Source organism: Procambarus clarkii, chromosome 45 (genome assembly GCF_040958095.1).
Source record: "Procambarus clarkii isolate CNS0578487 chromosome 45, FALCON_Pclarkii_2.0, whole genome shotgun sequence".
Lineage (NCBI taxonomy): Eukaryota > Metazoa > Arthropoda > Malacostraca > Decapoda > Cambaridae > Procambarus > Procambarus clarkii.
Genome location: NC_091194.1, coordinates 9,673,940 through 9,700,301, shown reverse-complemented (window position 1 = coordinate 9,700,301; position 26,362 = coordinate 9,673,940). Strand labels below are relative to the sequence as shown.

General features: G+C 39.3%; 2 protein-coding genes across 3 annotated transcripts in view; both read right to left on the bottom strand.

Annotated features, from left to right (window-relative positions):
* LOC123770034 (uncharacterized) overlaps positions 1 to 17,436 on the bottom strand; it is a 36,392-nt gene extending 18,956 nt beyond the window's left edge. The window contains exons 1-3 of one of the 2 annotated variants that reach the window (XM_045761620.2): positions 17,284 to 17,436; positions 15,859 to 16,052; positions 12,000 to 12,257 (exon numbers count right to left, since the gene is read on the bottom strand). In XM_045761620.2, coding sequence (XP_045617576.2) covers positions 12,000 to 12,257; positions 15,859 to 16,047 — 447 coding nt within the window. In that variant the 5' untranslated portion in view covers positions 16,048 to 16,052; positions 17,284 to 17,436. The remainder of the gene's footprint in view (positions 1 to 11,999; positions 12,258 to 15,858; positions 16,053 to 17,283) is intronic. The other variant, XM_045761621.2, reaches the window with a different exon arrangement.
* LOC138350463 (uncharacterized) lies at positions 2 to 3,665 on the bottom strand. Its single transcript, XM_069301382.1, has 2 exons — positions 1,479 to 3,665; positions 2 to 987 (listed from the first exon to the last, which is right to left on the bottom strand). The coding sequence occupies exon 1, from the start codon at positions 3,467 to 3,469 to the stop codon at positions 2,543 to 2,545; it is 927 nt and encodes a 308-aa protein (XP_069157483.1). The 5' UTR covers positions 3,470 to 3,665; the 3' UTR covers positions 2 to 987; positions 1,479 to 2,542.
* Positions 17,437 to 26,362: the final 8,926 nt, after the last annotated feature.

The window sequence follows — 26,362 nt, the reverse complement described above, 5'->3', positions numbered from 1 at the left end:
AAACATCAAATCACAAATACAGTATAATTAGATTCCAAGTTACAAAAATGAACTGAAAAAACTGTAAGCTAAATGCTATTCAACTTATGTCTAAGATTGAAAGTTTGATTTACCTGTGTAAAACTGTACACCTGTTCAGTCCATCCACAATTGTAATGATCTGTACTTGCCACGACTATTAAAGTTTCGGATTAGGTAAACAAGAATGCAGATACGTACTGTATTACACATGCTTTGATCCATATATTAAGCAGAATTCATTGTACCCGTCATGACTATTAATGTTTTCCCCCACTTTGTCACTTTCTATAATTACAACAACACAATTTATTTGAATCTCGTGCTACATATTAACTATCTCTCCAGCACTAACAGCAACACAAAACATTCTTAGTCCTTGGATTATTATTCATGCCTGGCCTTAGCACAATAATTCATTCATGACCCCTGCAACATTAATTATTCTTGATCACTGCAAAAGATCCCTCTGATCTTATTTACTACACCAAATCTTGGGAATATTTTAATATTCTAAACAAGCAAAATATTATTCAACTAAACTTTCCTACATGTCATAAACAAACCTTGTAAATAATATAAATTATGATTTTATCTTGAGAATTGTGTGGATATCATGCTAACCTAATGAGTTTACTACTGCTCAATCAATTCCCGATAATTTTTTTTTTTATACTTTCCACCGTCAACTTTAGCTGGTAATGGGATGAACCGAGAGTAGACATTAGGCAACAAGCAAACATAGCAAGAGTTTGTACTATTTGTGGGAAAAACCTGCCGGGATTGATATAAGAGGAGACTACCAGGGACTTGTACTGAACTAAATTAAAAAATTACTGTCTGCAAATTAATTCAATTAAAATCTCTAGCTAGGGTTGTAAATCCTAGATCCTCTTTTCCTAATGACAGATTGTGGGCTGTAAGGGACAGGTGGGGTGAATGACTTAGTTGATAGAAGTTCCAATCCACCTGTAGACAGGGATCTCACATCAGCTTGTATTTTATACAAGGATAAGATTTGATAAATTCAGTTATCTGACTGAACACTGGCTCTGTTTAAATCAGAGATTTAAACATACATAGTCTAACCTAGTACCATAACTTAACAGCCAATATGTACTTATACTATAAACAACAAATTAAATTGTAAAAGTATAATAAATGACCTTAAATGTAGTCTAAATACTGTCAAGTACTAGAAATTATATTCAATTAAATGAACTTATATGATAACTTAAAAATTAACTAAGCAAACAATTGATAACTTAATTTATATATTCAAATATATATGCAGACATATTCAATTTATACAGTTAGCTTGACTGAATCTCTTCCAAGACTGTGGACACTTGTGAGGTTTTTACTTATTGAGGCTGAATTCTTTTCTGACAGAATGGACACTCATGAGGTTCAGTGCTTGGATAAGATTCACAGCTACACTACAATTTTAATAAACTTACTGATATGTGAGGCTTAGCCTCGCTTTTTAACCAACAGACAGATTTATAGGATATTAAAGTTACACAAGCATACAATTGGCCAATCATACACCAAATAACCCTCAATATACTTCTCTGCCAGTCGGGGTGCCTGTCTGACAAGTTTGCCAGACTGATTAACTCTCTCTTGTTGAGTTTAGGCACGATATTTTGCTACAGCGTTGCTGTATGATGATCGGGTAGCGTTGCTACGTGATTATCCTGCAGTTGCAGAAGAATGATTCGAGATAAAAGTTTATGAATGAAGGTGGAGGAAACCGTGTCACTGATCTCCACTATACACTCTATTTTATGTAATGTTCCAGGATTTTCCTTGTAGATATTGTCCAGGTACTCCCCCAGTTCTAGAGAGTATTCACTGGCGATAAAAAATATTAGATAAGGAGTCCTTGAGCTGGTAATGTTCGCTAAGGATCAGTCACTTGTTCACTCAATTGTAAACAAACGCGGAGTGCCGCGAGGCATCGTCGTGGGCGCTTCTCGCCCCCCGAGAGCCTTCCCCCTCTCCCTTGAGAGGTAGCTTGCAATGAATATTGATTGATTATTTTTACAGTCTAGACTTATGATTAAGATAAGATGTGATTATAATATAATTAGATATAAGATTTAAAGATTATAAGTAGTATTTGAAAGTACCACTGATTATTATTAAGGATTCGATTTTTAATCCTACCGGATGTTGAATCAATGTTCCAATAGTTTTTTAATTAAGAAGTCCTTCTAGAAGCTTCTGGATCCTTGAGAAATCATGTACAAAGTCACGTAGGCATCAAAAGGGCCCCTGTTGCGTACGTGTTCATGGTGCCATTGTCATCCAGGATCAAGCTATAATGAATCTTTAATAATTCAAATATGATTTTGATACAATTTAGATACGATTTTGATATGATTTTGATATGATATAGAAATTATACATTTCTTAGATGATTATTAGATATGGTGGGTAAAAATTTCCCACATCTTCCAGAGGGAGAGAACTGGCACAGAGTCCAATACTTAGGACAATAGTAACCATATGTATTTATTTACTCTCCATTGGATTGATAATACAAGTGCAAATTTTGCTTGCACTTTTGTGCTGCTGTCCGTTGTGGACGATTGTGTCTGTTAGGAGTCTGTGGGTCTTGTGGAGTTAGAGTGTCTTGAGGTCTCTCAGGATCTAACTGCAGCTGGCTCACTGATTCCATGTGGATGAGTTTGTCCAATGTCTTCAGGGAAGTTGTTCCTTTAGACAGGATTTTGACTATTCTCAAAATCCCCTGACTATCTGGATGGACTGAGACAACTTTACCTAATGGCCAGTCAGCCCTAGGGCCATCACTGTCTACCAAGACAATATCGCCAGGTTGGAGATTAGCTATATTATGTGGGACATTGGCCCCATAGTGATGTTCTCGTAGAGATGTAAGATATTCTTTTGTCCAAACATCATTCCATTTTTGGATTATGCTGGACAGATGCTTATACCCCTGAACCAACTCGCTCTGTCCCACATATGAGGGATCTCTGATCTCATCATCCACTAGAGATGGTACTGGAGTCAGAAGTCTTCCATACATTAGGTGGGCAGGACTTAACGGCTCATGTTGAGTAGGATCCTCAGACAAGTAAGTCAACGGCCGGTTATTCACCCTCGATTCTATTTCCGTGATTACTGTCTGGAGTTCTTGAAGATTGATTTTCTGACGGTGTAGAGATTTTCTCAAGGATCTTTTTACAGTTCCTATTAACCGTTCATAAAATCCTCCGTGCCATGGGGCTCTCGGAGGGATAAATTTCCATCTGCAATGACGCTGTTCCAGTGTGGAAGTAACTGCAGGATGGGAACAGATTTCCCGTAGACATGCTTCTCCAGCTACCAAGTTTGCTCCGTTATCTGAAATCATCAGCTTAGGGCATGATCGGCGTGCTGCGAATCTGCGGAAAGCTTGAATAAATGATTGAGCAGTCATATCGGGTGTTACCTCTAGATGTACTGCCCTGGTGGTAGCACAGGTGAACAGACAGATGTATGCCTTGATAGGTTGCTTATCTGCAGTCCCTGTTAGATATATTGCTCCTGTATAATCTACTCCTGTCGTTTCGAAAGGTTGTAGATGGACCACTCGTTCCTTTGGTAGGGGTGGTGGCCCTGGATAAGAGCAAGTTCTTGCATCGTACCTTCGGCATATCATGCAATTCTTCAAGATTGATTTGACTGACTGTCTTCCCTGAGGAATCCAGTACTGCTGTCTGATTTGTGTGAGTGTGTCTAACACTCCTCCATGTTTGATGATTTGTTGATGTGTATGCAACACAATCAACCTTGTGATCCAATGATTTTTTGGTAAAAGCCATGGATGCACGGTATCTAGATTGATATCTGCGTGTTTAAGTCTCCCTCCACAACGCAGAATGTTGTGATTTTCTTGGTCTATCCACAGACCGAGATTGTGTTTTAACTTATGCGGAAGATTTTCATAGTTATTCCCATAAGTTTCTCTCTGGGCTTGTCTTACCCAATAGATAAGTGCATCAGGAAAAGTGTATTTTATACCTTTTTTCCTGAGATAATGAAACACGTTCTGTGTTACATTGATTAATTTGATGAGCGAGGAGTAACGAGTACAATCCAAGACTGATATTTGAGCTTGCTGCCTGGTGGTAGTTATGGTTTGTGTCGTAATGACGTGTGGCTTTTGTTCAGGCCAACTACCATTCACTAACCATCGAGGCCCATGAAACCAAATATCTGCCTTTGCAAACTGTTTAAATGTCATACCTCTTGATAAGAGATCAGCTGGATTATCCTTTATTGGTACATGCAACAATTGAAAGCCTGCGGAAATTTCTTTAATTTCCGAGACGCGATTTTTTACATATGGAGTTGGACAGTTGTCGTTTCGTACCCATTGTAGGACAGCTTCATTGTCAGACCATATAATGACATCTTTGATGTTCATGGTAGACAAGACTTGTTTGATATGCACTGCTAAGTGTGTGCCAGTTAGCAGTGCTGTTAGTTCCATCTGAGGCAAAGTCCTCTTTTTTAATGGAGCGACTCTGGCCTTAGAGGTGATAAGATATGATTGATTAGAAGTCACTAAGTAAGCACAAGCTCCAAAAGCTTTGGCTGACGAGTCTGCTAATACATGTAGTGATACTTCTTCATTTTCCTCGACTATGTGTCTTGGAAAGATTATCTTTTCAACTAAAGTTTGTTCTTGAGCTACTTCCATCCAAGCTTTTTGTAACTGGATTGGTAGTGGATCATCCCAACCAACCTTAGCTTTCCATGCTTCTTGCACTAATAAACGCCACTTGATAGTCAAAGGATTTAGTAGACCAAGTGGGTCGAATACTTTGCTAACTTGTGAAAGCAAATCCCTTTTTGTAGTGATGTTGTAATTTACTGGCACAGATTTGATCGATATTGTGTCCGAGATTAAATCCCAATCCATACCTAACACCTTTTGTGATTCTGGTACGTGATATTCAGGGTAATCTCTTGCTATTTGATTATTCAATGTTGCATTATTAGAGGCCCAAGATTGTAGTGGCATGTTGGCACCTTGTAGCTCCTTGTTGGCCTCTTGATATAATTGTAACAGTTCAGTAGTACTGTTAACTGTCCCTTGAAAATTATCTACATATAGATTTTGACTGATTTCAGTCTTACAGGGACTTGATGATTTCTTCAGATGAGTATCTAGAGTTGCTTGCAATAGAAATGGACTGCTTGTCGCGCCGAAAAGAACTGAAGAGAATCTGAAAGTCACTACAGGACTATTGACATCTTCTGGGTTCTCTACCCATAGAAACTTAGTGAAGTCTCTATCTTCTTCCTGTAAGCCAACTCTTAGAAAGGCCTTACTTATATCTGCTGAATACGCATATTTGTTAAGTCTAAACTTCAACAGTATGTCATACAATTTCTGAGTTAGACTTGGACCTGTTTGCAAACAATCATTTAGACTGGTTCCTTGGGGTCCAGATTTAGAGCTACAATTAAAAACTATCCGTAAAGGAGTTGTTTTTGATTCTCTCATTACAGCCATGTGTGGTAAAAAATGGCCTATTTGCTTATTGTCATGTTTCACGACTTCGATGAATTTATTCTTTAATTGTTGAGCAATAATCTCATGATAGAGTTTTAAATGCTCAGGCCTTTTTCTTAGCTTTGCTAGTTGCGATTTAAATTGACTATAAGCCATGTGATAATTGGTAGGTAAGGTTTTATGATTGATTTTCCATGGTAGCCTTACCCAGTACTGTCCATCATAGTACTGTACAGTTTCTAAGTATTGATTATATGCACAGACATCATCAGGACTTAGTTGTTCAGGAATTATTCCTATGGCATCAAGTTCCCACAATAGAGGTACAGATTCTAATCCATCATCAATCATGTGGGGGATTTTAAGTGGTGACTGTTCTTTGCCTAGTCATGCCACTATTACAGTTTCTGTATGATGTGATTTTTCAGGAGTTGAAGGTTCAAGATCTAGTATAGGTCCTGTCATCAATATGCCTCCTGCTGATTTGAGTATATTCATACCCATAGATTCTTCTGATCCCAGAATGAATCGATGATAGTAGTCAGCTCCAATCAGGATTCCGATATCCCCTATGTAGTCAGAATCGAGTAGAGGATCTGCTAATTGGATTCCTTTTTCTTTTAGGAATTTAATAGTTGCTGTCAGACCAGTCACTTCCATTTCAGTAGGAATTTTATCAACTACTATGGCTTCTACTGTCCTTTGGGATGTACCTAGACAGACATTGAGTTTTACTACTGGAAAGGTTCTACGACCAGAATGAGTAAAAAACCCTGATATGGATGTAGATACTTGCTTTGAAGATTTAAGTTGTAAATCTTCTGCCATCTTTTTACTGATAAAGGTTTTCTGTGACCCTTGATCAAAAAAGCCTCTAGTTGGAATACAAATTCCTTGATTGCATAGTTCTAGCTGTGCAGTAGGCAATATGGCTGCTGTAACAATTTCTGTATCCAAGTCGTTGACATTGCTCATTACTGTACAGAATTGTACGGCTGTTGTGGTATTATCATCTTTGGGCTTTGCCTGAGATGCAGGTTGATTATTGGAAGTCTGTGATCTGGATTGAGTGTTAATATCACTACAGAGTGCTGTGTGATGTACACTTTTATGACAATATTGGCAGTTCTGCAATTGAGTGATACACTCACTTGTATCGTGCTTCCGTAGACAACGGATGCACCTGTTCAGAGATTTCAGTCGATCGATTCGACTGGCACGGCCTACATAAACTGTGCATTGATAAATGGTATGTGCTTCTTGACAGAATAAACATTTTGGGGCACTTGTAGCTCCTTTTGTCTTATCTGTCTTAGGAGCTTGGTTTCCTACAGTTCTGTTAACTGTGGGGGATATAGCATAAGAGCCAACATTATTCTGTTTCCACTTTGCAGAAGAGTTTTGTTGCCTTGATTTTTGACTGCCATTCTGGACATTTTTGCTTTTGTCCGTGGATTCACCTTTGGGGATTTTTTCTTGAGATCTAAGTTTTCCTCGGCTTCGTAATCTTTGTACGTAAGCTCGAAGTCCATCAATGATTTGGCTTTGTGATAAGATGTTGGTGTTATAATGAGTGCATAGGCTGTCTATGACCTCATTTGGAAGTTTCCTTTGAATGATTAACTTTATAAGCCACTCTGCATCACCTACAGGTACTTTTGTACTGAGGGCTTTGATGATTGATTCTATAGACAATCGAAATGATTGTAGTGACTCATAACTTTTATTTGGAGAGGGTAAATCCAATAATTTGTACGAGAGACGTGCAATTGCAGTCTCCTTATCACTGTAGTTATCTTGTAACAACTGTAAGGCATGGTCGTAATCATCATCCGTTAATGACAAATTAGCAATGACCTGCCTTGCCTCTCCCCGTAACTGGCCTTGCAAATATTGAAACTTTGTCGCCTTTTTGAGAGAGGGCTTGGAGTTTATTATAGAATCAAAGTGTCTCCAGAAGGTATCCCAATCGTCTTCATCCTTGCCCTCAAAATATGGTAATTGTACCTTTGGGAGCTCTGCGGCTATATGTGTTATAGTTGCATTGCTCTGTTGAGTGGATGAGCTCACATTGGATTGGGTTCCTGCTTGAGATATTTGTTTGATTAAAGGATCAAGTTGATCTTGGATTTTATCTTCATACATTGTCATTTCAACGACAATTTCCTGAAGTTCCTTTCGGGTTAAATCTGCATTAGCCATTTCTGTTAGATAAATCTCTGCATGGCGTTTGATTTGTTCATACTTATCCACAGCTGCTTTTACTCTGGTATTCAGAATTATTAAATCAGGAGATGGTTGTCTAGCCAACTTTTGACATTTGTCAATCAGTTGAGTTAGGTGATTTTGCAGACCATTAAGTGTCCTCCTATTTCCTGTTTCAGCTGCTGGTGGAATACTGTTAGTCATTTTGACCTTTTCCGAGTTTCAGAGATTCCGAGATTTTTCTCTTTTTTCTGATAAATATGTATGATGTTAATGTATTTTGATAAATGAGCTTTCCTGTCTACTTAGGTAATGATTCCAAAGATCGTCCTTCATTTCCTCCCTGGAATCTGGTTGTAGCAGGTGTTCAATTATCAAAAGTACTGTAATAATTTGATTTGTGACCCGAATGCACGAATGCACCAAGTTGGTAAATCCTGTAATAATTTTTTAAAAATAGTAAATGGCACTATTTTTGCAAAGTTATTACAAAATCTGTTACCATAATAATTGATTGATAAAATACAGTAGAATGCCTACTGGTTTTACCTGGAATAGGGTTTGATACAGTTGATTATAGTTAGATTGTAATGATATGCTCTTACAGTGATGATAACACTTTTTTAAAGAATATTATGTAATGAGCTGCTCTGAAAATCAGTAGATTAGAGATAATGCTAGATAATACACTTAAATATATATGTAATGTTACCACAATGAGGTAGATAATTGGTAATTTATGATTAAGATGCAGTTGTGTCTTTGACACTGATATACATAAGTACTGTTGTTTCTTAACACAAAACAATATCAGTATGTTATGAATACTTACTAGATAATGGATATGGTGGCTTAAGCCACTGCAAACTATTTGTTTACTTAGATATATAGCTATGATAAATATTGGCTGATAGCTAGGCTAGGCTAGAATATGTAAGAATTATTCCAATGCAAAATCAAGAAGTTTCTTATCTATTTGGCACTGAAATATTCGGTAAACAAATGATCATAAATATCTAGGTACAAAGGACCATTATTATCCGGTTCGAAGGACCATTAATGTGGGAAAAACCTGCCGGGATTGATATAAGAGGAGACTACCAGGGACTTGTACTGAACTAAATTAAAAAATTACTGTCTGCAAATTAATTCAATTAAAATCTCTAGCTAGGGTTGTAAATCCTAGATCCTCTTTTCCTAATGACAGATTGTGGGCTGTAAGGGACAGGTGGGGTGAATGACTTAGTTGATAGAAGTTCCAATCCACCTGTAGACAGGGATCTCACATCAGCTTGTATTTTATACAAGGATAAGATTTGATAAATTCAGTTATCTGACTGAACACTGGCTCTGTTTAAATCAGAGATTTAAACATACATAGTCTAACCTAGTACCATAACTTAACAGCCAATATGTACTTATACTATAAACAACAAATTAAATTGTAAAAGTATAATAAATGACCTTAAATGTAGTCTAAATACTGTCAAGTACTAGAAATTATATTCAATTAAATGAACTTATATGATAACTTAAAAATTAACTAAGCAAACAATTGATAACTTAATTTATATATTCAAATATATATGCAGACATATTCAATTTATACAGTTAGCTTGACTGAATCTCTTCCAAGACTGTGGACACTTGTGAGGTTTTTACTTATTGAGGCTGAATTCTTTTCTGACAGAATGGACACTCATGAGGTTCAGTGCTTGGATAAGATTCACAGCTACACTACAATTTTAATAAACTTACTGATATGTGAGGCTTAGCCTCGCTTTTTAACCAACAGACAGATTTATAGGATATTAAAGTTACACAAGCATACAATTGGCCAATCATACACCAAATAACCCTCAATATACTTCTCTGCCAGTCGGGGTGCCTGTCTGACAAGTTTGCCAGACTGATTAACTCTCTCTTGTTGAGTTTAGGCACGATATTTTGCTACAGCGTTGCTGTATGATGATCGGGTAGCGTTGCTACGTGATTATCCTGCAGTTGCAGAAGAATGATTCGAGATAAAAGTTTATGAATGAAGGTGGAGGAAACCGTGTCACTGATCTCCACTATACACTCTATTTTATGTAATGTTCCAGGATTTTCCTTGTAGATATTGTCCAGGTACTCCCCCAGTTCTAGAGAGTATTCACTGGCGATAAAAAATATTAGATAAGGAGTCCTTGAGCTGGTAATGTTCGCTAAGGATCAGTCACTTGTTCACTCAATTGTAAACAAACGCGGAGTGCCGCGAGGCATCGTCGTGGGCGCTTCTCGCCCCCCGAGAGCCTTCCCCCTCTCCCTTGAGAGGTAGCTTGCAATGAATATTGATTGATTATTTTTACAGTCTAGACTTATGATTAAGATAAGATGTGATTATAATATAATTAGATATAAGATTTAAAGATTATAAGTAGTATTTGAAAGTACCACTGATTATTATTAAGGATTCGATTTTTAATCCTACCGGATGTTGAATCAATGTTCCAATAGTTTTTTAATTAAGAAGTCCTTCTAGAAGCTTCTGGATCCTTGAGAAATCATGTACAAAGTCACGTAGGCATCAAAAGGGCCCCTGTTGCGTACGTGTTCATGGTGCCATTGTCATCCAGGATCAAGCTATAATGAATCTTTAATAATTCAAATATGATTTTGATACAATTTAGATACGATTTTGATATGATTTTGATATGATATAGAAATTATACATTTCTTAGATGATTATTAGATATGGTGGGTAAAAATTTCCCACACTATTTATAATTCTCATACAAGATGAACCGAGAGTAGACATTAGGCAACAAGCAAACATAGCAAGAGTTTGTACTATTTATAATTCTCATACAAGACATTATAATGCCAGGGCAGTCTCATAGCTCACATATCTGGTCCCGGTAGTACAATCTGGTTCGTTCTCAATGCACAATCGAGAACTCCAAGTTTGAATCTCGGGTGGGACAAAAATGGTTGGGCACATTTCCTTTCACTTAATGGACCTGTTCACCTAGCAGTAAGTAGGTACTCTGGAGTTAGTCAGCGTGTTGTGGGGTTGCATCCTGGGCAGGGCAAGTAATTCAACTCTAAGTGGGGGGGGGAGACCTTGATATAAGCCTAACATGTACAAATACACTCCAGTTTCCTGTCCCCTGACAATGTATTATTATTAATTACTGTACAGTATATATAAAGACAGCCGTGTGATGTAATTAAATTTATTGAGCAGGAACTCATTATATATTTCATTCAATTTCAAAGCAAGCAAACTAGTGTACTAAATCAAATACATTGTACCCTAACCTATTAAGCTAGCTTAAACAATCACATCTATAACAACTGTATTATTAATTTGTGATACAGTACTGTACATTGTATATCTACACCCCTCAAGAATGTTATTTACTTTTACCATTACTACAGTGGAATCTAACCCAACACACTTTGCTTTAAACAGTTGATCAAGAATGAGTACATAACAGTATTTACCTAACAAGATACGAATATTCTTACACACTACACAAATTAGCATGCAGAGCTTCATGAGGGCTAACATACAGGTTACTCCAACCACACTCCACATACATATGTGCTACTCATGTTCATCAACACTCATTTTTTACATTTGAATTGATCAAAATACAAATCCCTTAAAATACCTGCAGCTTCTAGGTGTAAATAATGTATAGTGAAATTACGGAGCAGAGACTACAGAGTATGGCAACTGGCCAAAAAATTGGTACTGGATGAGCACCTCGCATGCACAAGTCTTAATGCACAAATAGTGTAAATGAATCCATAATTCATACCACATACAAAGGCAAGGATACAATATGAAAATATTTGCATATATGAATGCTAAATAATTTGTATGGTGATTAGTGTTGCCATATGCTAAAAGCACACTCTTTCACAACTGACAGTAGTACTACCACCACGCCAAGTGATTTTCAAACCAGTATCATTACTAATAAGTACATGTTAACCTATAAAGCACAGTACTGTAGTACTGTATTAAATGGTAAAAATTTATAGAATATAGTCACAATGAGATCTTGGAAAAAGTAAGTTTAGCCTGAAATTTTATCTCTGAAATGCTATTTTGCTACACAAGATTTTAGCGAGGGTCAAGTGTACATACTAATAACAGCAACTAATTTCATTCAAGCATACAGGAGCACAAATTTCCCCCATAATCTATCAAAAGAGCAACAGTGTATTTATTACTGTTCAACAAACCAACCTTCTTAACTGCATCTCTGGACACAGCACAGGTGATGTTTCCTTTCACATAAAAGTTCATAAACTTTTCTGTAAATACTTTGCTCTCCTCTTGATTTATATTGTCTGAACAGCCAGCCTCTTCCTTAACATTACATTCATCCTTTCCTTTGTCTCCTTCCTTATTAAGAATCTTTACATTTTTCTCATGCAGATAAGCTTTGCTGTCATTATAATCTTGCCTATCATACAGAGAATTTTTGATATCCTTGTCACCTTGCTTTTTCATTCAGGAGGAAGAAAAACAACAAAATTAGCGTAGATAAAAAGCTTTTTATGCAAATCATTCTAATGCCCCTTTATGCAATGTCCCCACTTTAATAGGGACATGGAAAAGTACCAGCCAGATCTGTTTCAATTAATTTACTTTTGTAGAGGGGGATGTTTTAATTTGCTACCAATTTGCCATTACTGGGGAAAGGGAGACGGTAAAATTCTAAATCTACATTAAAAATACCTCTAACCCACCTTCCGTTAGCACCTTTACAGCTGATAAATGGAACTCTTTCACCACTGTAGCCAGAGCTAGGTAAACTGTAGGCTAGGAACACTGACATCACTCTGAACTCCAGATCTTCATGAAAGTAGTGCATGCACCAAGTCCTACAAACCGACTGTCAAGACTGGCTCAAGCAAGGCTGCATCCCAAACTTGACCAATAGGGCACACCATGAAAGCAACACTGCATCCAACAGTACAAATGCCAATGGCAGCAGCGATTCCAAATTCCAAGTTATGATAAAATGCAGTAAGGCAACCCACAAAACTATAAGCAGATTTACATTCAATCCCTAATAGTCACCATAGCTAACCAATCAGAAGAGCAAACCTCGATAAAAGCAAATCCAAGGAAATTGGTCCCACTGACAGCAGAGCCTAAAGGAAATTTCTAGCACAAGACTTATACTCAACATGCCCTAACATGTCCCAATCAATTACAGAAGAACGTGAGGTAAGGTAATTATCAGGATAACACAACACGTGACGTGTTTCAAGCGAAGGTTAGACTAGGAAGTAAAGTTATGATCCCCAGGTGTGTGTTTACAGCAAGTGTGGTGAAACCTCATGGTAGATATGGAGAGTGACCAGGCACCTAACATGTAACGGAGCAATACTTACCACTATTTGAAATCAAGATAATATATTGAGTACAGAAGAATGAAACTTCTGGAGGTTATTCCAAGAAGAATGAATTCTCAAGTGTCTCCCTTCCCCTGGGGATAGAGTGAAGGGTCCCTACTGAATTAGGGATGTGAAGGTCAGATTGATGTGACTGATACTTTATCAGGTCTAAATGAGATACTGCCTAAGGAATCAATTGAGTTGGTTAAACAAAGTTAGTTTATGAATTAGTATACAGTATGTGTAGGGTTAACTTTTCCTAATTAAATGGTACCTATTTATATTGAATGGCATGAACTGAAGAGCGTCATTTGTAATAAACTAAAAAATGGGAATACTGTACACATTTCAAATAGAAGCAACGAAACTATAATTTCCCTACTGTATACCTTTTATATTCTACGGCAGTTAAAACACAAATAGGTTCTAGGCATATAAGCTGAAATCTGAATATAATGTACTCCTGCACATATATTTTGGTTTAAAATTTTTGTTTATGGCAAACATTCTTCCCAACAATACAGCACTGAAGTTTTGAAGACTTAACATTAAACATTTAAACTTTGATTTTTATTACATTTCAACAAGATTATAGAATACCTACTGTATTTAGAATCATATCTTGATTAATTATAATATCTAACAAATATATTATTAAGGGCTCATGATTTCTAAGCACCTAGTTAATCTCTTGCTTTTCTTATTTAATATTCAAGAATATATATTCTACTGAACAATTTTATCAACCTGAATACTTTGAAATACATTACAGTGCACGTGCCCAATCCAGACCTTCATATAACGGATCCCTCTAAACAACAAACAAGACTTCCCTCAAAAATCAAAGTAATATTGTTGCACTATACAAGTTAAAGAGAGCTTCATGACTATGAATAATAAACCCAGTTATAAGAAAAATGTGATCATGGTTGGGGTGGCCGACAGAAGGGCCACCCCAACCATGGGCCGACATTACTTTTCTGAGAAAAGAGTGAAGATCAATATGGGTGTAAATTAAATGAATATCAGTGGTAGAAAGAGAATTGACATGTTGAAATCTTCTAATCATACTGATTTAGGTGATGCTGTTTACCAATGATTTCTGTAGCACTTTTAACCTAGGGGTTGCCTGTTGGTGGTACAGTAGACAGTTGCAGTTTATAGGCAAGAAAGAATGACAATCATGAGCATTAAGGATTTTAAGGTCAGTTCAAGATACAGTAACTGCGAAGTATAAAAGGCACGACAAATGTAATTGCATTTTACTGCCTGTATTATCAGAGCATCTGTGCTATAAAACTAAATGAACAAATTTCTTTGTATTATTCTCATGCATTATTATTAATTATAGGCACACGATCATTATTTTATATATTATTCGCACACTTAAATATGCATAAACATATATTGTATCTCTTGCTTTAAGAAAAAGTCAGAAAATACTGTGATAAATAGCCAAGCCCAAAAAAATTAAATTTTTGGAAATTCGAATCAGATTTGGAACAATATGATCTGGATTTTGGAGATACCACTGTATATGCCTTATTTAATTTCCAGCAATATGCCTTCCTCTTCTGTCTGTTGTGACAGCTAAAGTTATCCATGGCTTTCCTGCTTATCTTATTTCTATTTACAATACTATATACAAAAATGCCAAGACTTGTCAACCTTAAAGATTACTAAATACATACAGATATTGTGTCTGGGGTTCTCTTTATGAAAGCAGCAATGCATGTAAAACTTCTTTTGAAATGCTAGTTGCCAGATTCTCTGAACAGGCTAGAACTGTAAAATTATTACTAGAATATGAAAAGAATCACTATACAGTACTGTATAGCATAAATGAATGTAATATTTACTTTTATAAATTTGTGACTGGGAAGTGGCCATAACTGTTAAGAGTATTGTTACCTGTACATTGTATATTTATGGCTGTGAAGCAGCAAGAGCACTGTTTGAAATGTATACCTTTTTATTACAGAGCCTACAGCATAATTAGTTCAATATCTGGTTATTCTTATGTGCCACGGTGTTACTAGAAGTAAATTCTTCTCTATACAGTATAGCTTATAGTGTTTTATAGCATGGTTATATACAGTTAGCATGTTAAATAAATAGATCCCTATAGCCAAGAGCAAAGCTGTCTATGCAATCACTCACTCAACCAGTTGTTGGTAAACTGCAGCCTTAAACAGCTAACAGTAAGCAGCACATAATCCACACACCATTAGCAAAATTTAACATTCCTCCATGCTCTGCCCCACACACACACACACACCCCTCCATGTACTGCTACATACACATGTGGCGCCATGCCTGGAGTATACCTGCAGCGGGTTTCGAGAGTTGTTCTACTCCCCAAACACGGACTGGGGCCAAGCTTGACTTGTAATAACTTGTCCAACTGGCTGTTACCTGGAGTGGCCCACATCTCAACTCTCAAAAATGTACTCTCTAGAAAGGAGATGAGAGGGGTATCAAATAAAAAAAATTCATAGAAAATACTAGAGAGCCAGGGCCCAAATCTTGCCTCCACACTGCCACAGTACAGCCTAAACATATCTCCACAATGCCATATTAATATGGCATTGTCAATATGGCATTGTCATATATCAATATGACTTGTCTTCTCTGAATCCTCAAAGCTCAGGGGAACCTCTCCATTACTCACCCCCAATACAGTACTTGAGTATCCATACCTGGTGTTCTGAAGATGTGTCATCACTATCTTGGTCATGAAGGGCCACCCGTGCCAAGTGCCGCTCCACCTCACGCAGACCCAGGTTCTCTGGGTACTGGAGCGAGAGTCGGTCCATGGAAGAGACGAGGGTTAACTCCTCCACCGTGTCATTTGACCCCAAGGTCTCGTCTTCCTTTTCCAATTTCATCTCGTCTGAAGAGGAAGCAATAAATCGGCTCAAAACAATTGTGACTTTACTCGATATTAATGCCATGGTGAAATACATAACGACACTTGCATCAAATACCTTTAGCAAGATTATTCAGTACTGTACTGTATATACCTTACATCAGTTTATAGAAACTTATAATTAACCCTCCCAAAGTTATTTCCCATTTTGTAAACTCACAAAGTAAGAAAATCCTAACATTCAAGTGGCTGGAAGTTATAGGAAATACAACATGAAAGTAATGCATTACATATTTCAAATTTGATATTCACTTTTATTTCCTGCCGAGTGATGTGCACATTACCATGTTTAGCTTCTAATTTGTATAGTGTTATTATTATTACAGTACATACAAAGGCTTCTTGTTCCTGACAACAGGAGCCATTAAATTAGCGAAATGAAGTCACAATGCTTATCAGCAAATAAAGAGCATTTTTCCTGTGTTGTGAATATAATCAGATGGAAATAGCATGTAACTAGCTCTTTTACATAGGTTAGACAACACTGGGCTCCAGCTCCTGGGCCCATTATATGACTAACCTTCCTGCCATCTCCCATAGGATGGTTATATATAGTTAATAATAAACTGACATTAATTCATTATGCCCAGCATATCCTTCTTGGTGATGGTAATGGACCCCATACCCATCCTGAGGGCAGTAGACAGCCCCATAACCTTCCTGCGAGTGGTAATGGACCCATACATATCGTGTGAGGAGGTAGTAGACCCCATAACCTTCCTGATGGCAGTAGTGGACCCCATACCCACCCTTGGGGTTAGTAGTGAAAGGTTACAACTGTACGTAATGGGGGCTCAGGAACTGACCCCAAAATTCATTTAGCTAAGCAGGTCAGTCTTAATAACCTCGATACCGTAAGACCAACACCTTTGTTGAGTCTGGCTGGGTAAACCCAACACTGACCAGCACACACACACACAACCTATAAGTAAACCCAGCCCCCCCCACCCCACCCACGAGTACCCATTAAATACCCAATAACAAACATTTAACACTGGGCGCGAGAGGGTCCCTGCAGCCATTATAAAGATTATCCCCGGTATCAAGGCCGACCAACACGATAAAACATTTTTGCTACCGAAAACAAAACACACAAAAAACTTCCGTTTATGCCTATATGACGCCACTGTAGGCGAATACAGCCTCTTCCCGGCCTTGCTAGTTGACAGCCAGCCGCGCCCCCCAGGGAGTTTACCTGAGAGGAGTGGTAAGAGAACAAGAGAGGTGTTGCACGGGAGAGGAGCACGAGCGGCACACACTCACACTCCACAGGCGTCAGGCCAAGACTGGTTGGTCTCTAGGCTCTTAATCTCCGCCGCACAGTGCTGCCAACCTCACCGCCGCTCTCACATCTATATGTATCCCTCATGTATTTATTATAATAATAATAATTATAATAATATTAATTTACAAGAAGGTACAATGGCTTGGTGAGATTACATAAGATTGGGATTTTTACATGCTTGCTAAGCCACCAACACACCTATAACGTTTGTATTTCAGGCAGCATTTTACGTATGTGTACTCACCTAGTGCACCTAGTTGTGCTTGCGGGGGTTGAGCTTTGGCTCTTTGGTCCCGCCTCTCAACTGTCAGTCAACAACTGGTATACAGATTCCTGAGCCTACTGGACTCTATCATATCAAAGTTTGAAACTATGTATGGAGTCAGCCTCCACATCACTCACACACACACATACACAAAATAGTAACAGGAATTGATAAAATCGATAGGGAAGATTTCTTGAGACCTGGAACTTCAAGAACAAGAGGTCATAGATTTAAACTAGCTAAACAATAGCTAAACACAGATGCCGAAGAAATATAAGAAAATTCACTTTCGCAAACAGAGTGGTAGACGGTTGGAACAAGTTAGGTGAGAAGGTGGTGGAGGCCAAGACCGTGAATAGTTTCAAAGCGTTATATGATAAAGAGTGCTGGGAAGACGGGACACCACGAGCGTAGCTCTCATCCTGTAACCACACTTAGGTAATTACATATATATATATATATATATATATATATATATATATATATATATATATATATATATATATATATATATATATATATAGTAGATATGCCAGTAGATATACACGCACACACACACATAACCTCTCCTGGATTCGAACCTGGGCAGCCAGAGAACGAGAACCATGCCCCCCTGACTGCGTGGTTATAGAGCTGTTATAGGGGTATAGTTCTCTGGCTGCCCAGATTCAAATCCTGGACGGGTCATAGAGTTTACAGGCGTACACAGAGGCATGAGGACCTCTGTCTCAATGTAAACTCACACACACACACACACATTTAGCAACTGCAATCTTTGCAATTGTTGATCTCAGTTTATTCCACAAATTGTGCAGGTCTGTAAACTTCAATGTAAAACTTTCACAATTGACAAAAACCATATATAATAATAATAATAATAAATATATAATAGGCTGCATGAAAACACGTCTATATATAATCCTTCACTGTTACTCAGCACCACAGGGAAAACTTCGCTAAAACTACAACTTTTTATTCCCCGAGAACATGCGTGGCTGCATTACTTGGGTTGGTTCCTCGGGCTGGGTGTTAAATATTAAATAAGCATTATGACGTCATAAGGCTCTTGCCTGTACCGGCTTGAGCCTTATGACGTCATAATGCTTTTGCTTGTGCTGGCATGAGCCCTATGACGTCACAGTGACGTCATGCCCGCCTCGTACCGTACCACATATAAAGCTCAACGCTTTATCTCATATTTCCGTTGTTGTTTGGTTAGGTTGGTTTAAGGTAGAATAGGTCAGGTTTGGATAGGATGGAATAGGTTAGGATAGGATGGAATAGGTTAGGATAGGATGGAATAGGTGAGGATAGGATGGAATAGGTGAGGATAGATAGTATAGGTTAGGATAGATAGTATAGGTTAGGATAGGTTAGATTAGGTTCGGTTAGGATAGGTTAGGTTTAGATAGGTTGGGTTAGGTTAGGTTTGTTTACAGAGCAGCAGTGACGTCCAGGGGGGCTATATTTTCCCACTTAGACCCTGTATGCTCCCTTGGGCCGGAAGCCAAGCGTCGTCATCTAAACGTCCCCAAGCATTCTGTTTCTCAGTACCGTACGTTGTTAGTTATACATGAATAATGACAACTATATCGTACGTGCCGCCCTGCAGGGCTGCGTCTCTCCTCCTTCCTACTACTCTAAATGTCCTATAGGGGTTGGGCTTCAGCTCATGTTCTCGCCTCTTAACCTTCTGTCGATTGGGGAGTTTTGGGGGTTCTAGGTTCTGTTAGAAGCTGTGTGTGTAGCTTTTTTCTTACTATAATTCCTGTTGTCTTGACTGTAAACTTGCTGTAGGTGTAGTACATGTGTGATTGTAAACTTGCTGTAGGTATAGTACATGTGTGATTGTAAACTTGATGTAGGTGTAGTACATGTGTGATTGTAAACTTGCTGTAGGTATAGTACGTGTGATTGTAAACTTGATTTAGGTATAGTACATGTGTGATTGTAAACTTGTCACCGCTGCCCACTGGATGAATAACACATTAGTACACGATAGGTAAATCTAAAATATATCAAAACTGGTTCATCAACAGTGTAAACTGTTACAGAGTTTACACTGTACAGAGCCATGCAGACGGCCAGCCTTCACCAGGACACCGGTAGATGGAGCCAACACGCCTCTATAGAAGCTATATGGAGAGCCATACAATGCTATACCTTCTTGATTTTTTACTATTGAAACTGATCATTTGTTTCTAAGATCCTCATGCCAACTATTAATGGCTAATTATTATTATTTTTATTATTGTTATTATTATTATTATTATTACGTGTGTTAACTATTCGTGTTTGTTGCAAACTAAAAGCCTAAACTGCATCTTTTTTGTCTGTTTTTTGCAAACTAAAAGCCTAAACTGCATCTTTTTTTTCTGTCTTTTTGTCTTTTTCTGTTTTTTTCTCTAAATGTTTTTTTGCATTTATTTCTATCTTTTCTGTGTCGTAAATCTGATTTTGTGTTAAATGTTCTTTTGTTATAAATCTACCAATTGTATTCTTAACTTTAACTCCTGGCACAAAAAGATTTCTTTATGTAAAACTACATCGCACTGTTTTATGTAATTTAATGTAATTTGATGACGGGAAACTATTTGTGGGAAAGTAATAGGAAAATAAGGCAATTATGAAGGGAAAGTTCTAAGACAGTGTGAATATACGCAGCACTTGGAACGGATATGACAAGGAGCTGGGATATGAGGACAAGGAGCTGGGATATGAGGACAAGGAGCTGGGATATGAGGACAAGGAGCTGGGATATGAGGACAAGGAGCTGGGATATGAGGACAAGGAGCTGGGATATGAGGACAAGGAGCTGGGATATGAGGACAAGGAGCTGGGATATGAGGACAAGGAGCTGGGATATGAGGACAAGGAAGTGAGACATAAGTACAAGGAGCTGGGATATGAGGTCACGATCTCCTCTCAACATTAAGGCCAATTAGGCTCCTTATAGAGACCGTTTATAATGAAGTAATTACTATACAACACATGTTCTGAATACGCTAACTTCGCCACATCCCGCACAAAGGAGAGAGAGAGAGAGAGAGAGAGAGAGAGAGAGAGAGAGAGAGAGAGAGAGAGAGAGAGAGAGAGAGAGAGAGAGAGAGAGAGAGAGAGAGAGAGAGAGAGAGCATGTAATAAGACACACAGGAAAGGAACGATGACACATTAATTACCAATATAACTAGTGCATGGAAACCGGTTGAGTGTGGCCGGGCGGATGTGAAGGGCCTGACCCAACCCCAGTCAACCTAACCTATCCTATCTAACCTATAATAATAAAAATAATAATAATAATAATAATGTCGAAGTGGAGACACGAGAAAACAGCAGGCATTAGCAGGTCAGTTTTTTTTTGCAGCAGTACAAAGATGATCATTAACCGTAGACGAGATTAAATAAATGATATGCAATTTTTAATTACATTTCGACACGACAGTTTTAAGTAGCTACAAATTTAGTAATTAATGCATACAATGAGAGCAAAACACAGGCTGCCACGTGGGAGGAGGAGAGTGGAGTACAGACGATTACTAATGAGTTAATGAGGTAGTTCTTATCATTAGTCTGGTTGAGAGACGTATAGTCTTTAATCTTATTAGGAGGGTTATATTCCACAGTTTAAAAACCCCCCTTTGATTTGTGGAGCATTTTTACTTTGGTACAGTCGCAGTGTTGGAATATCACAAAGATATTTGTTTCTCGTGTCATGCCCATGGCTTCTGTTACTACCTTGTAGGGAGAGACAAGGGAGTGATTGGGGGTGCTTGAGGTCCCAATCATCTCGCCCTGTGACTCTTGCTTGGTGGCTTCACACACACCTCACACTTGACACCAAAACAAAGTGCAAATCATTTGATTACAAATGTCAAAATAAATAAAAAAATTCTTGCACTGTATCTATGTCTCTCTTCTAACAGGTTAAAGAACAATACATGGTGAACGTACATAAGGTCCGCAGACTAAAATTATACATCCACCCTTCCATTATTTGTAATACAGTATCAACACTAATATTAATTTTAAGTATTAACAAAAAAGACTTACCACCAATGAGGATAATCCTATATTGCATTCACGGAAGTTGCAGTGCAAGAAATTTGTTGCTAAGTGTCACTATAAATTGCACTTGCTAATAAATTGCAAATATAGCTATGTACCAACTGTACGATAAGGTCTGATTCAGAGGTTTTGTGCTCGCTGCAATCCTTTTTGCGCTACCGCTCACAGGACGAGTGCGGAGTACACGATGAACCTACCCGCTCTGGAGTCGACAAGAAAGAGGACCGAGAGACCCCCCCACCTGACCGAGGGACCGACAGGGCCGACAGACCGACAGGGCCGAGGGACCGACAGGACTGAGGGACCGACATGTAACCCCTAAAACACCAAACATCCGACAAGATATTATTTTCCCCCAACATTTTCCTGTACGCGATCTCCGCCACGTGAGTAAACATATATCTCTCCTCTCTCTCTCTCTCTCTCTCTCTCTCTCTCTCTCTCTCTCTCTCTCTCTCTCTCTCTCTCTCTCTCTCTCTCCCTCCCCAGCGCTCTCTCTCTCTCTCCCCCTGGTGGAGGCTACAGGTGTGGGTCTGGGAACTACGACATAGCCTCATCACAAACGTCTCTGGAAGTCAGATTCTGATATATTACGAGTCTCAGTATGCTGTAAATTAGGTAATTAACTCACAGGTCGTGTTATAGGACCTATAACGACTTCCGGTCATCTCAATGCCGCCAGGATTCACCTTTCTATTCTTAAAATATACTTTATATAACCCTGAGAGAAAGATAATTCAAACTTTCACCTCTATATATACAATTGGTAAGTATATCTTGGGATATACTGCCGTTAAGAAGTATATTTACGTGAAGGGGGTATCATTCTCGTATTGGGGGGGGGGGGACGGGGGACAGGGAGCCTGTATACCTTGACTTATCGACGTCTCTCTTTGGTTAACAACTGATGAATTTCAGCAAGATGGAACCCCCCAACAGCTACCTATTTTACGGCTAGGTAAACAGTTGCATCAGGTGAAAGGAAACGAGCCCAACTAGTTTCGGTCCCGCGCGGAGATTGAACCACGGTCCCCCTCAGTTGTGGCTCAGGGACGCAGCCCACACTGCTACAGAAAACGGGTAAAATAACGGATAGCATTGCCCTTAAATTAATTCTAGTGGAAGCACCAACGCTTGAGGTGGACGGTAGAGCGACGGTCTCGCTTCTTGCAGGTCCGCGTTCAATCCCCAATGGCGTTACCCCTCACCCTCAGGTGGGAGTCACCATGGTGGTGACGGTGGGAGTCACCATGGTGGGAGTCACCATGGTGGTGACGGTGGGAGTCACCATGGTGGTGATGGTGGGAGTCACCATGGTGGTGATGGTGGGAGTCACCATGGTGGTGATGGTGGGAGTCCCATGGTGGGAGTCCCATGGTGGTGCTGCAGCATCCTGTTGATAGCGTTGTGGTCAAGGTTCTTCCCTGTGACCGGAAGTCCCGTCCTTCCACTCAGCTGGTACACTACACCCATGTTGTTCACCACCCATGTTGTTCACCACCCGTGTTGTTCACCACCCATGTTGTTCACCACCCATGTTGTTCACCACCCATGTTGTTCACCACCCGTGTTGTTCACCACCCATGTTGTTCACCACCCATGTTGTTCACCACCCGTGTTGTTCACCACCCATGTTGTTCACCACCCATGTTGTTCACCACCCGTGTTGTTCACCACCCGTGTTGTTCACCACCCGTGTTGTTCACCACCCATGTTGTTCACCACCCATGTTGTTCACCACCCATGTTGTTCACCACCCGTGTTGTTCACCACCCATGTTGTTCACCACCCATGTTGTTCACCACCCATGTTGTTCACCACCCATGTTGTTCACCACCCATGTTGTTCACCACCCATGTTGTTCACCACCCGTGTTGTTCACCACCCGTGTTGTTCACCACCCGTGTTGTTCACCACCCATGTTGTTCACCACCCATGTTGTTCACCACCCGTGTTGTTCACCACCCATGTTGTTCACCACCCATGTTGTTCACCACCCATGTTGTTCACCACCCATGTTGTTCACCACCCGTGTTGTTCACCACCCGTGTTGTTCACCACCCATGTTGTTCACCACCCATGTTGTTCACCACCCATGTTGTTCACCACCCATGTTGTTCACCACCCATGTTGTTCACCACCTGTGTTGTTCACCACCCATGTTGTTCACCACCCATGTTGTTCACCACCCATGTTGTTCACCATACACCACCCTACACCTCATCATAAGCATGTATGGCGTCTTCAGCCAATGGTGAAATTACATAAGGTTGGTATTTGTACATTCTTGCCACTACTTTATATATATATATATATATATATATATATATATATATATATATATATATATATATATATATATATATATAAATAATCAAATTTACATTACGTTAAGATGCAAAATAAAATATGGTGCGGGAATACTGTGAGCCAGACTGAATAACTCCTGTTACCATACCAAGATATGTCAACAGGTCTACTCAGTAGAGCACTCAGGAGTAATCTGAATTATAGTGGGCTAGGTTAGACCTATATACATACGACGACGGCCGTGTAGATGGCGCTGGTGACTTCGGTAACTATGAACCGGCTCACTTTTAACTGCTTGTTTGAGATGGCGTGAGCTCCCAGCGACCCAGGTGCGAGGTGGGGTGACGGGGCAGTGGTGTATGAGGGAGACTGGAGGTACTGTCTAGACGTCTGGGAGTAGTTGTGGTCGTTGTTGTTGTTCTTGTGGCTGCAGTACTTGAATATATAGACGTGATATGGGTAGAATAGGTGATGACTGGAGCAGGCCGAATCTCTTCCTAGAGATTTTACCGTGACAATATGTACATTTATGTATGAGTATGTGTATATGTATATATAACATTAATAGTTGTGTAACTAGCGTCAAAAGATTGTTAATTGCTTAGCTAAACGAACTAGAGGGTTCAGTTCCTGAACCGATTATGTGCCTCTGTAACCCTTTACACCACCGCCCACGGGAATGGGTATGGGGTGCATAATAAAGAAAGACATTGAATTGTCCACTAACAGGCGTAGCGCCTCGGGGTTAACTTTTTGGGAGGAGAGAAGGGAGCCTGAGTGTAATACCCACTCACACCTCAATGTATACATGGGGAACCTCCACCCGCGCCTGCATGTATGAACGCACGCATGCACACACACACACACACACACACACACACACACACACACACACACACACACACACACACACACACACACACACACACACACACACACATATACATACATACATTTGCTCAATATCATAAAGTGCCCTTTTTTTGCACCCCCCCCCCTCCCCTTCTCATGTACTTTTATTTTTTATTTTTATTTATTTATTTATATATACAAAAGTTCTTACATTCTTGTACATGACTCAAGAATCTTCTCACGACTCACTCTTCAGTGCCCAATGCCTTCTACCCCTCCAAGAACAAGTTCCCTTTCTACTTCCACCGGCCCTCCCCCTCCTCTACCCGACCCCCCACAACCTGCCCCCTTCTTCACCACAAATCTACCCCCGTTTCCTCCCCTTCCCCTTTACTATGCACCTTACTTTCACTCCCCACATCCAGACATCTTTCCCAATACCCTCACTGTTGTTCCTCTTTCCTTTACCTTCCTCTTCCCTTTACCTTCCTCTGTTTCCTATTCCCCAAGCAGCCTAAAGCTATCCCGCCTCTGAACCACCGGAGCGCAGCCACCACTATCCCATGATAAGCAAACAGAAAATACAGAACAAAGTTCTAACAGGAGTCTCCAGAGGCAGGATTTTTAGAATTATATATCCATGGAATGGCCCACCCGGCGATGCAGTAAGTGCCAGGACTTCGGTGTAAAATCTGGTTGGAAAATTCCTTAGGGATTTTTGGAGGCGGGGGAACTTTGACAAGCCGCCAGCTTCCTGTCCACGTCGAGGAAACTAGAGATAGTGTCCTTCAGATAAAATAATATAATATAAGTGGAAGAAACCAGTGCATTTTCCTCGATCATAGCTGGTTAGTCTTAATTTAATAAACAGTTTATGAGATTCGAAACGGCTTGTGAGACTCTTCTCAAGCAAAAGTTATTATCGTTATGAAGAACCTCGTAACACTTCTGAGCTCATAAATTGTTTAATAAATCCAAGCTAAATCGCCATAATTGAGGAAAGATATACAGGTTTCATATGTTAGCACCTAAATGCACAAATGCAGAGGGAAGATCCAACAAGAAGAGTGAACTGAAAGATTTAAGGAAACAGACCGTGATATAATAACAATAGTGGGGGGAAACAATTTCAGAAAAAAATCACAGATGCAGTGTTCCCTGTGGATTATCAGATCACAACGGAAGAAAATATAGAACAGAGGGGGAATTGCCTTTTTAATCATAAGAGAAAGGAACGCTGGGGAAATTAGTGCTGTAGTTATGAATGGATTCATAGAGTTCATTATATAGTAACAGCAGAAGGCAAGAGGACAAGTGATGGTGGTTATCAACAGTCTACCCCCACCAGCGGAACAACAAACAGGAAGGTCTTGTCAGCACTCGCTTAAAACATATTCTATAAAAAAACAGAAACAGCTCAAACAAAGTTCCTAATCATAGAAGACTCTAACCACGGAAAGACAGACTGAGAATCAAGACAACCCCCCCTCACCCCCA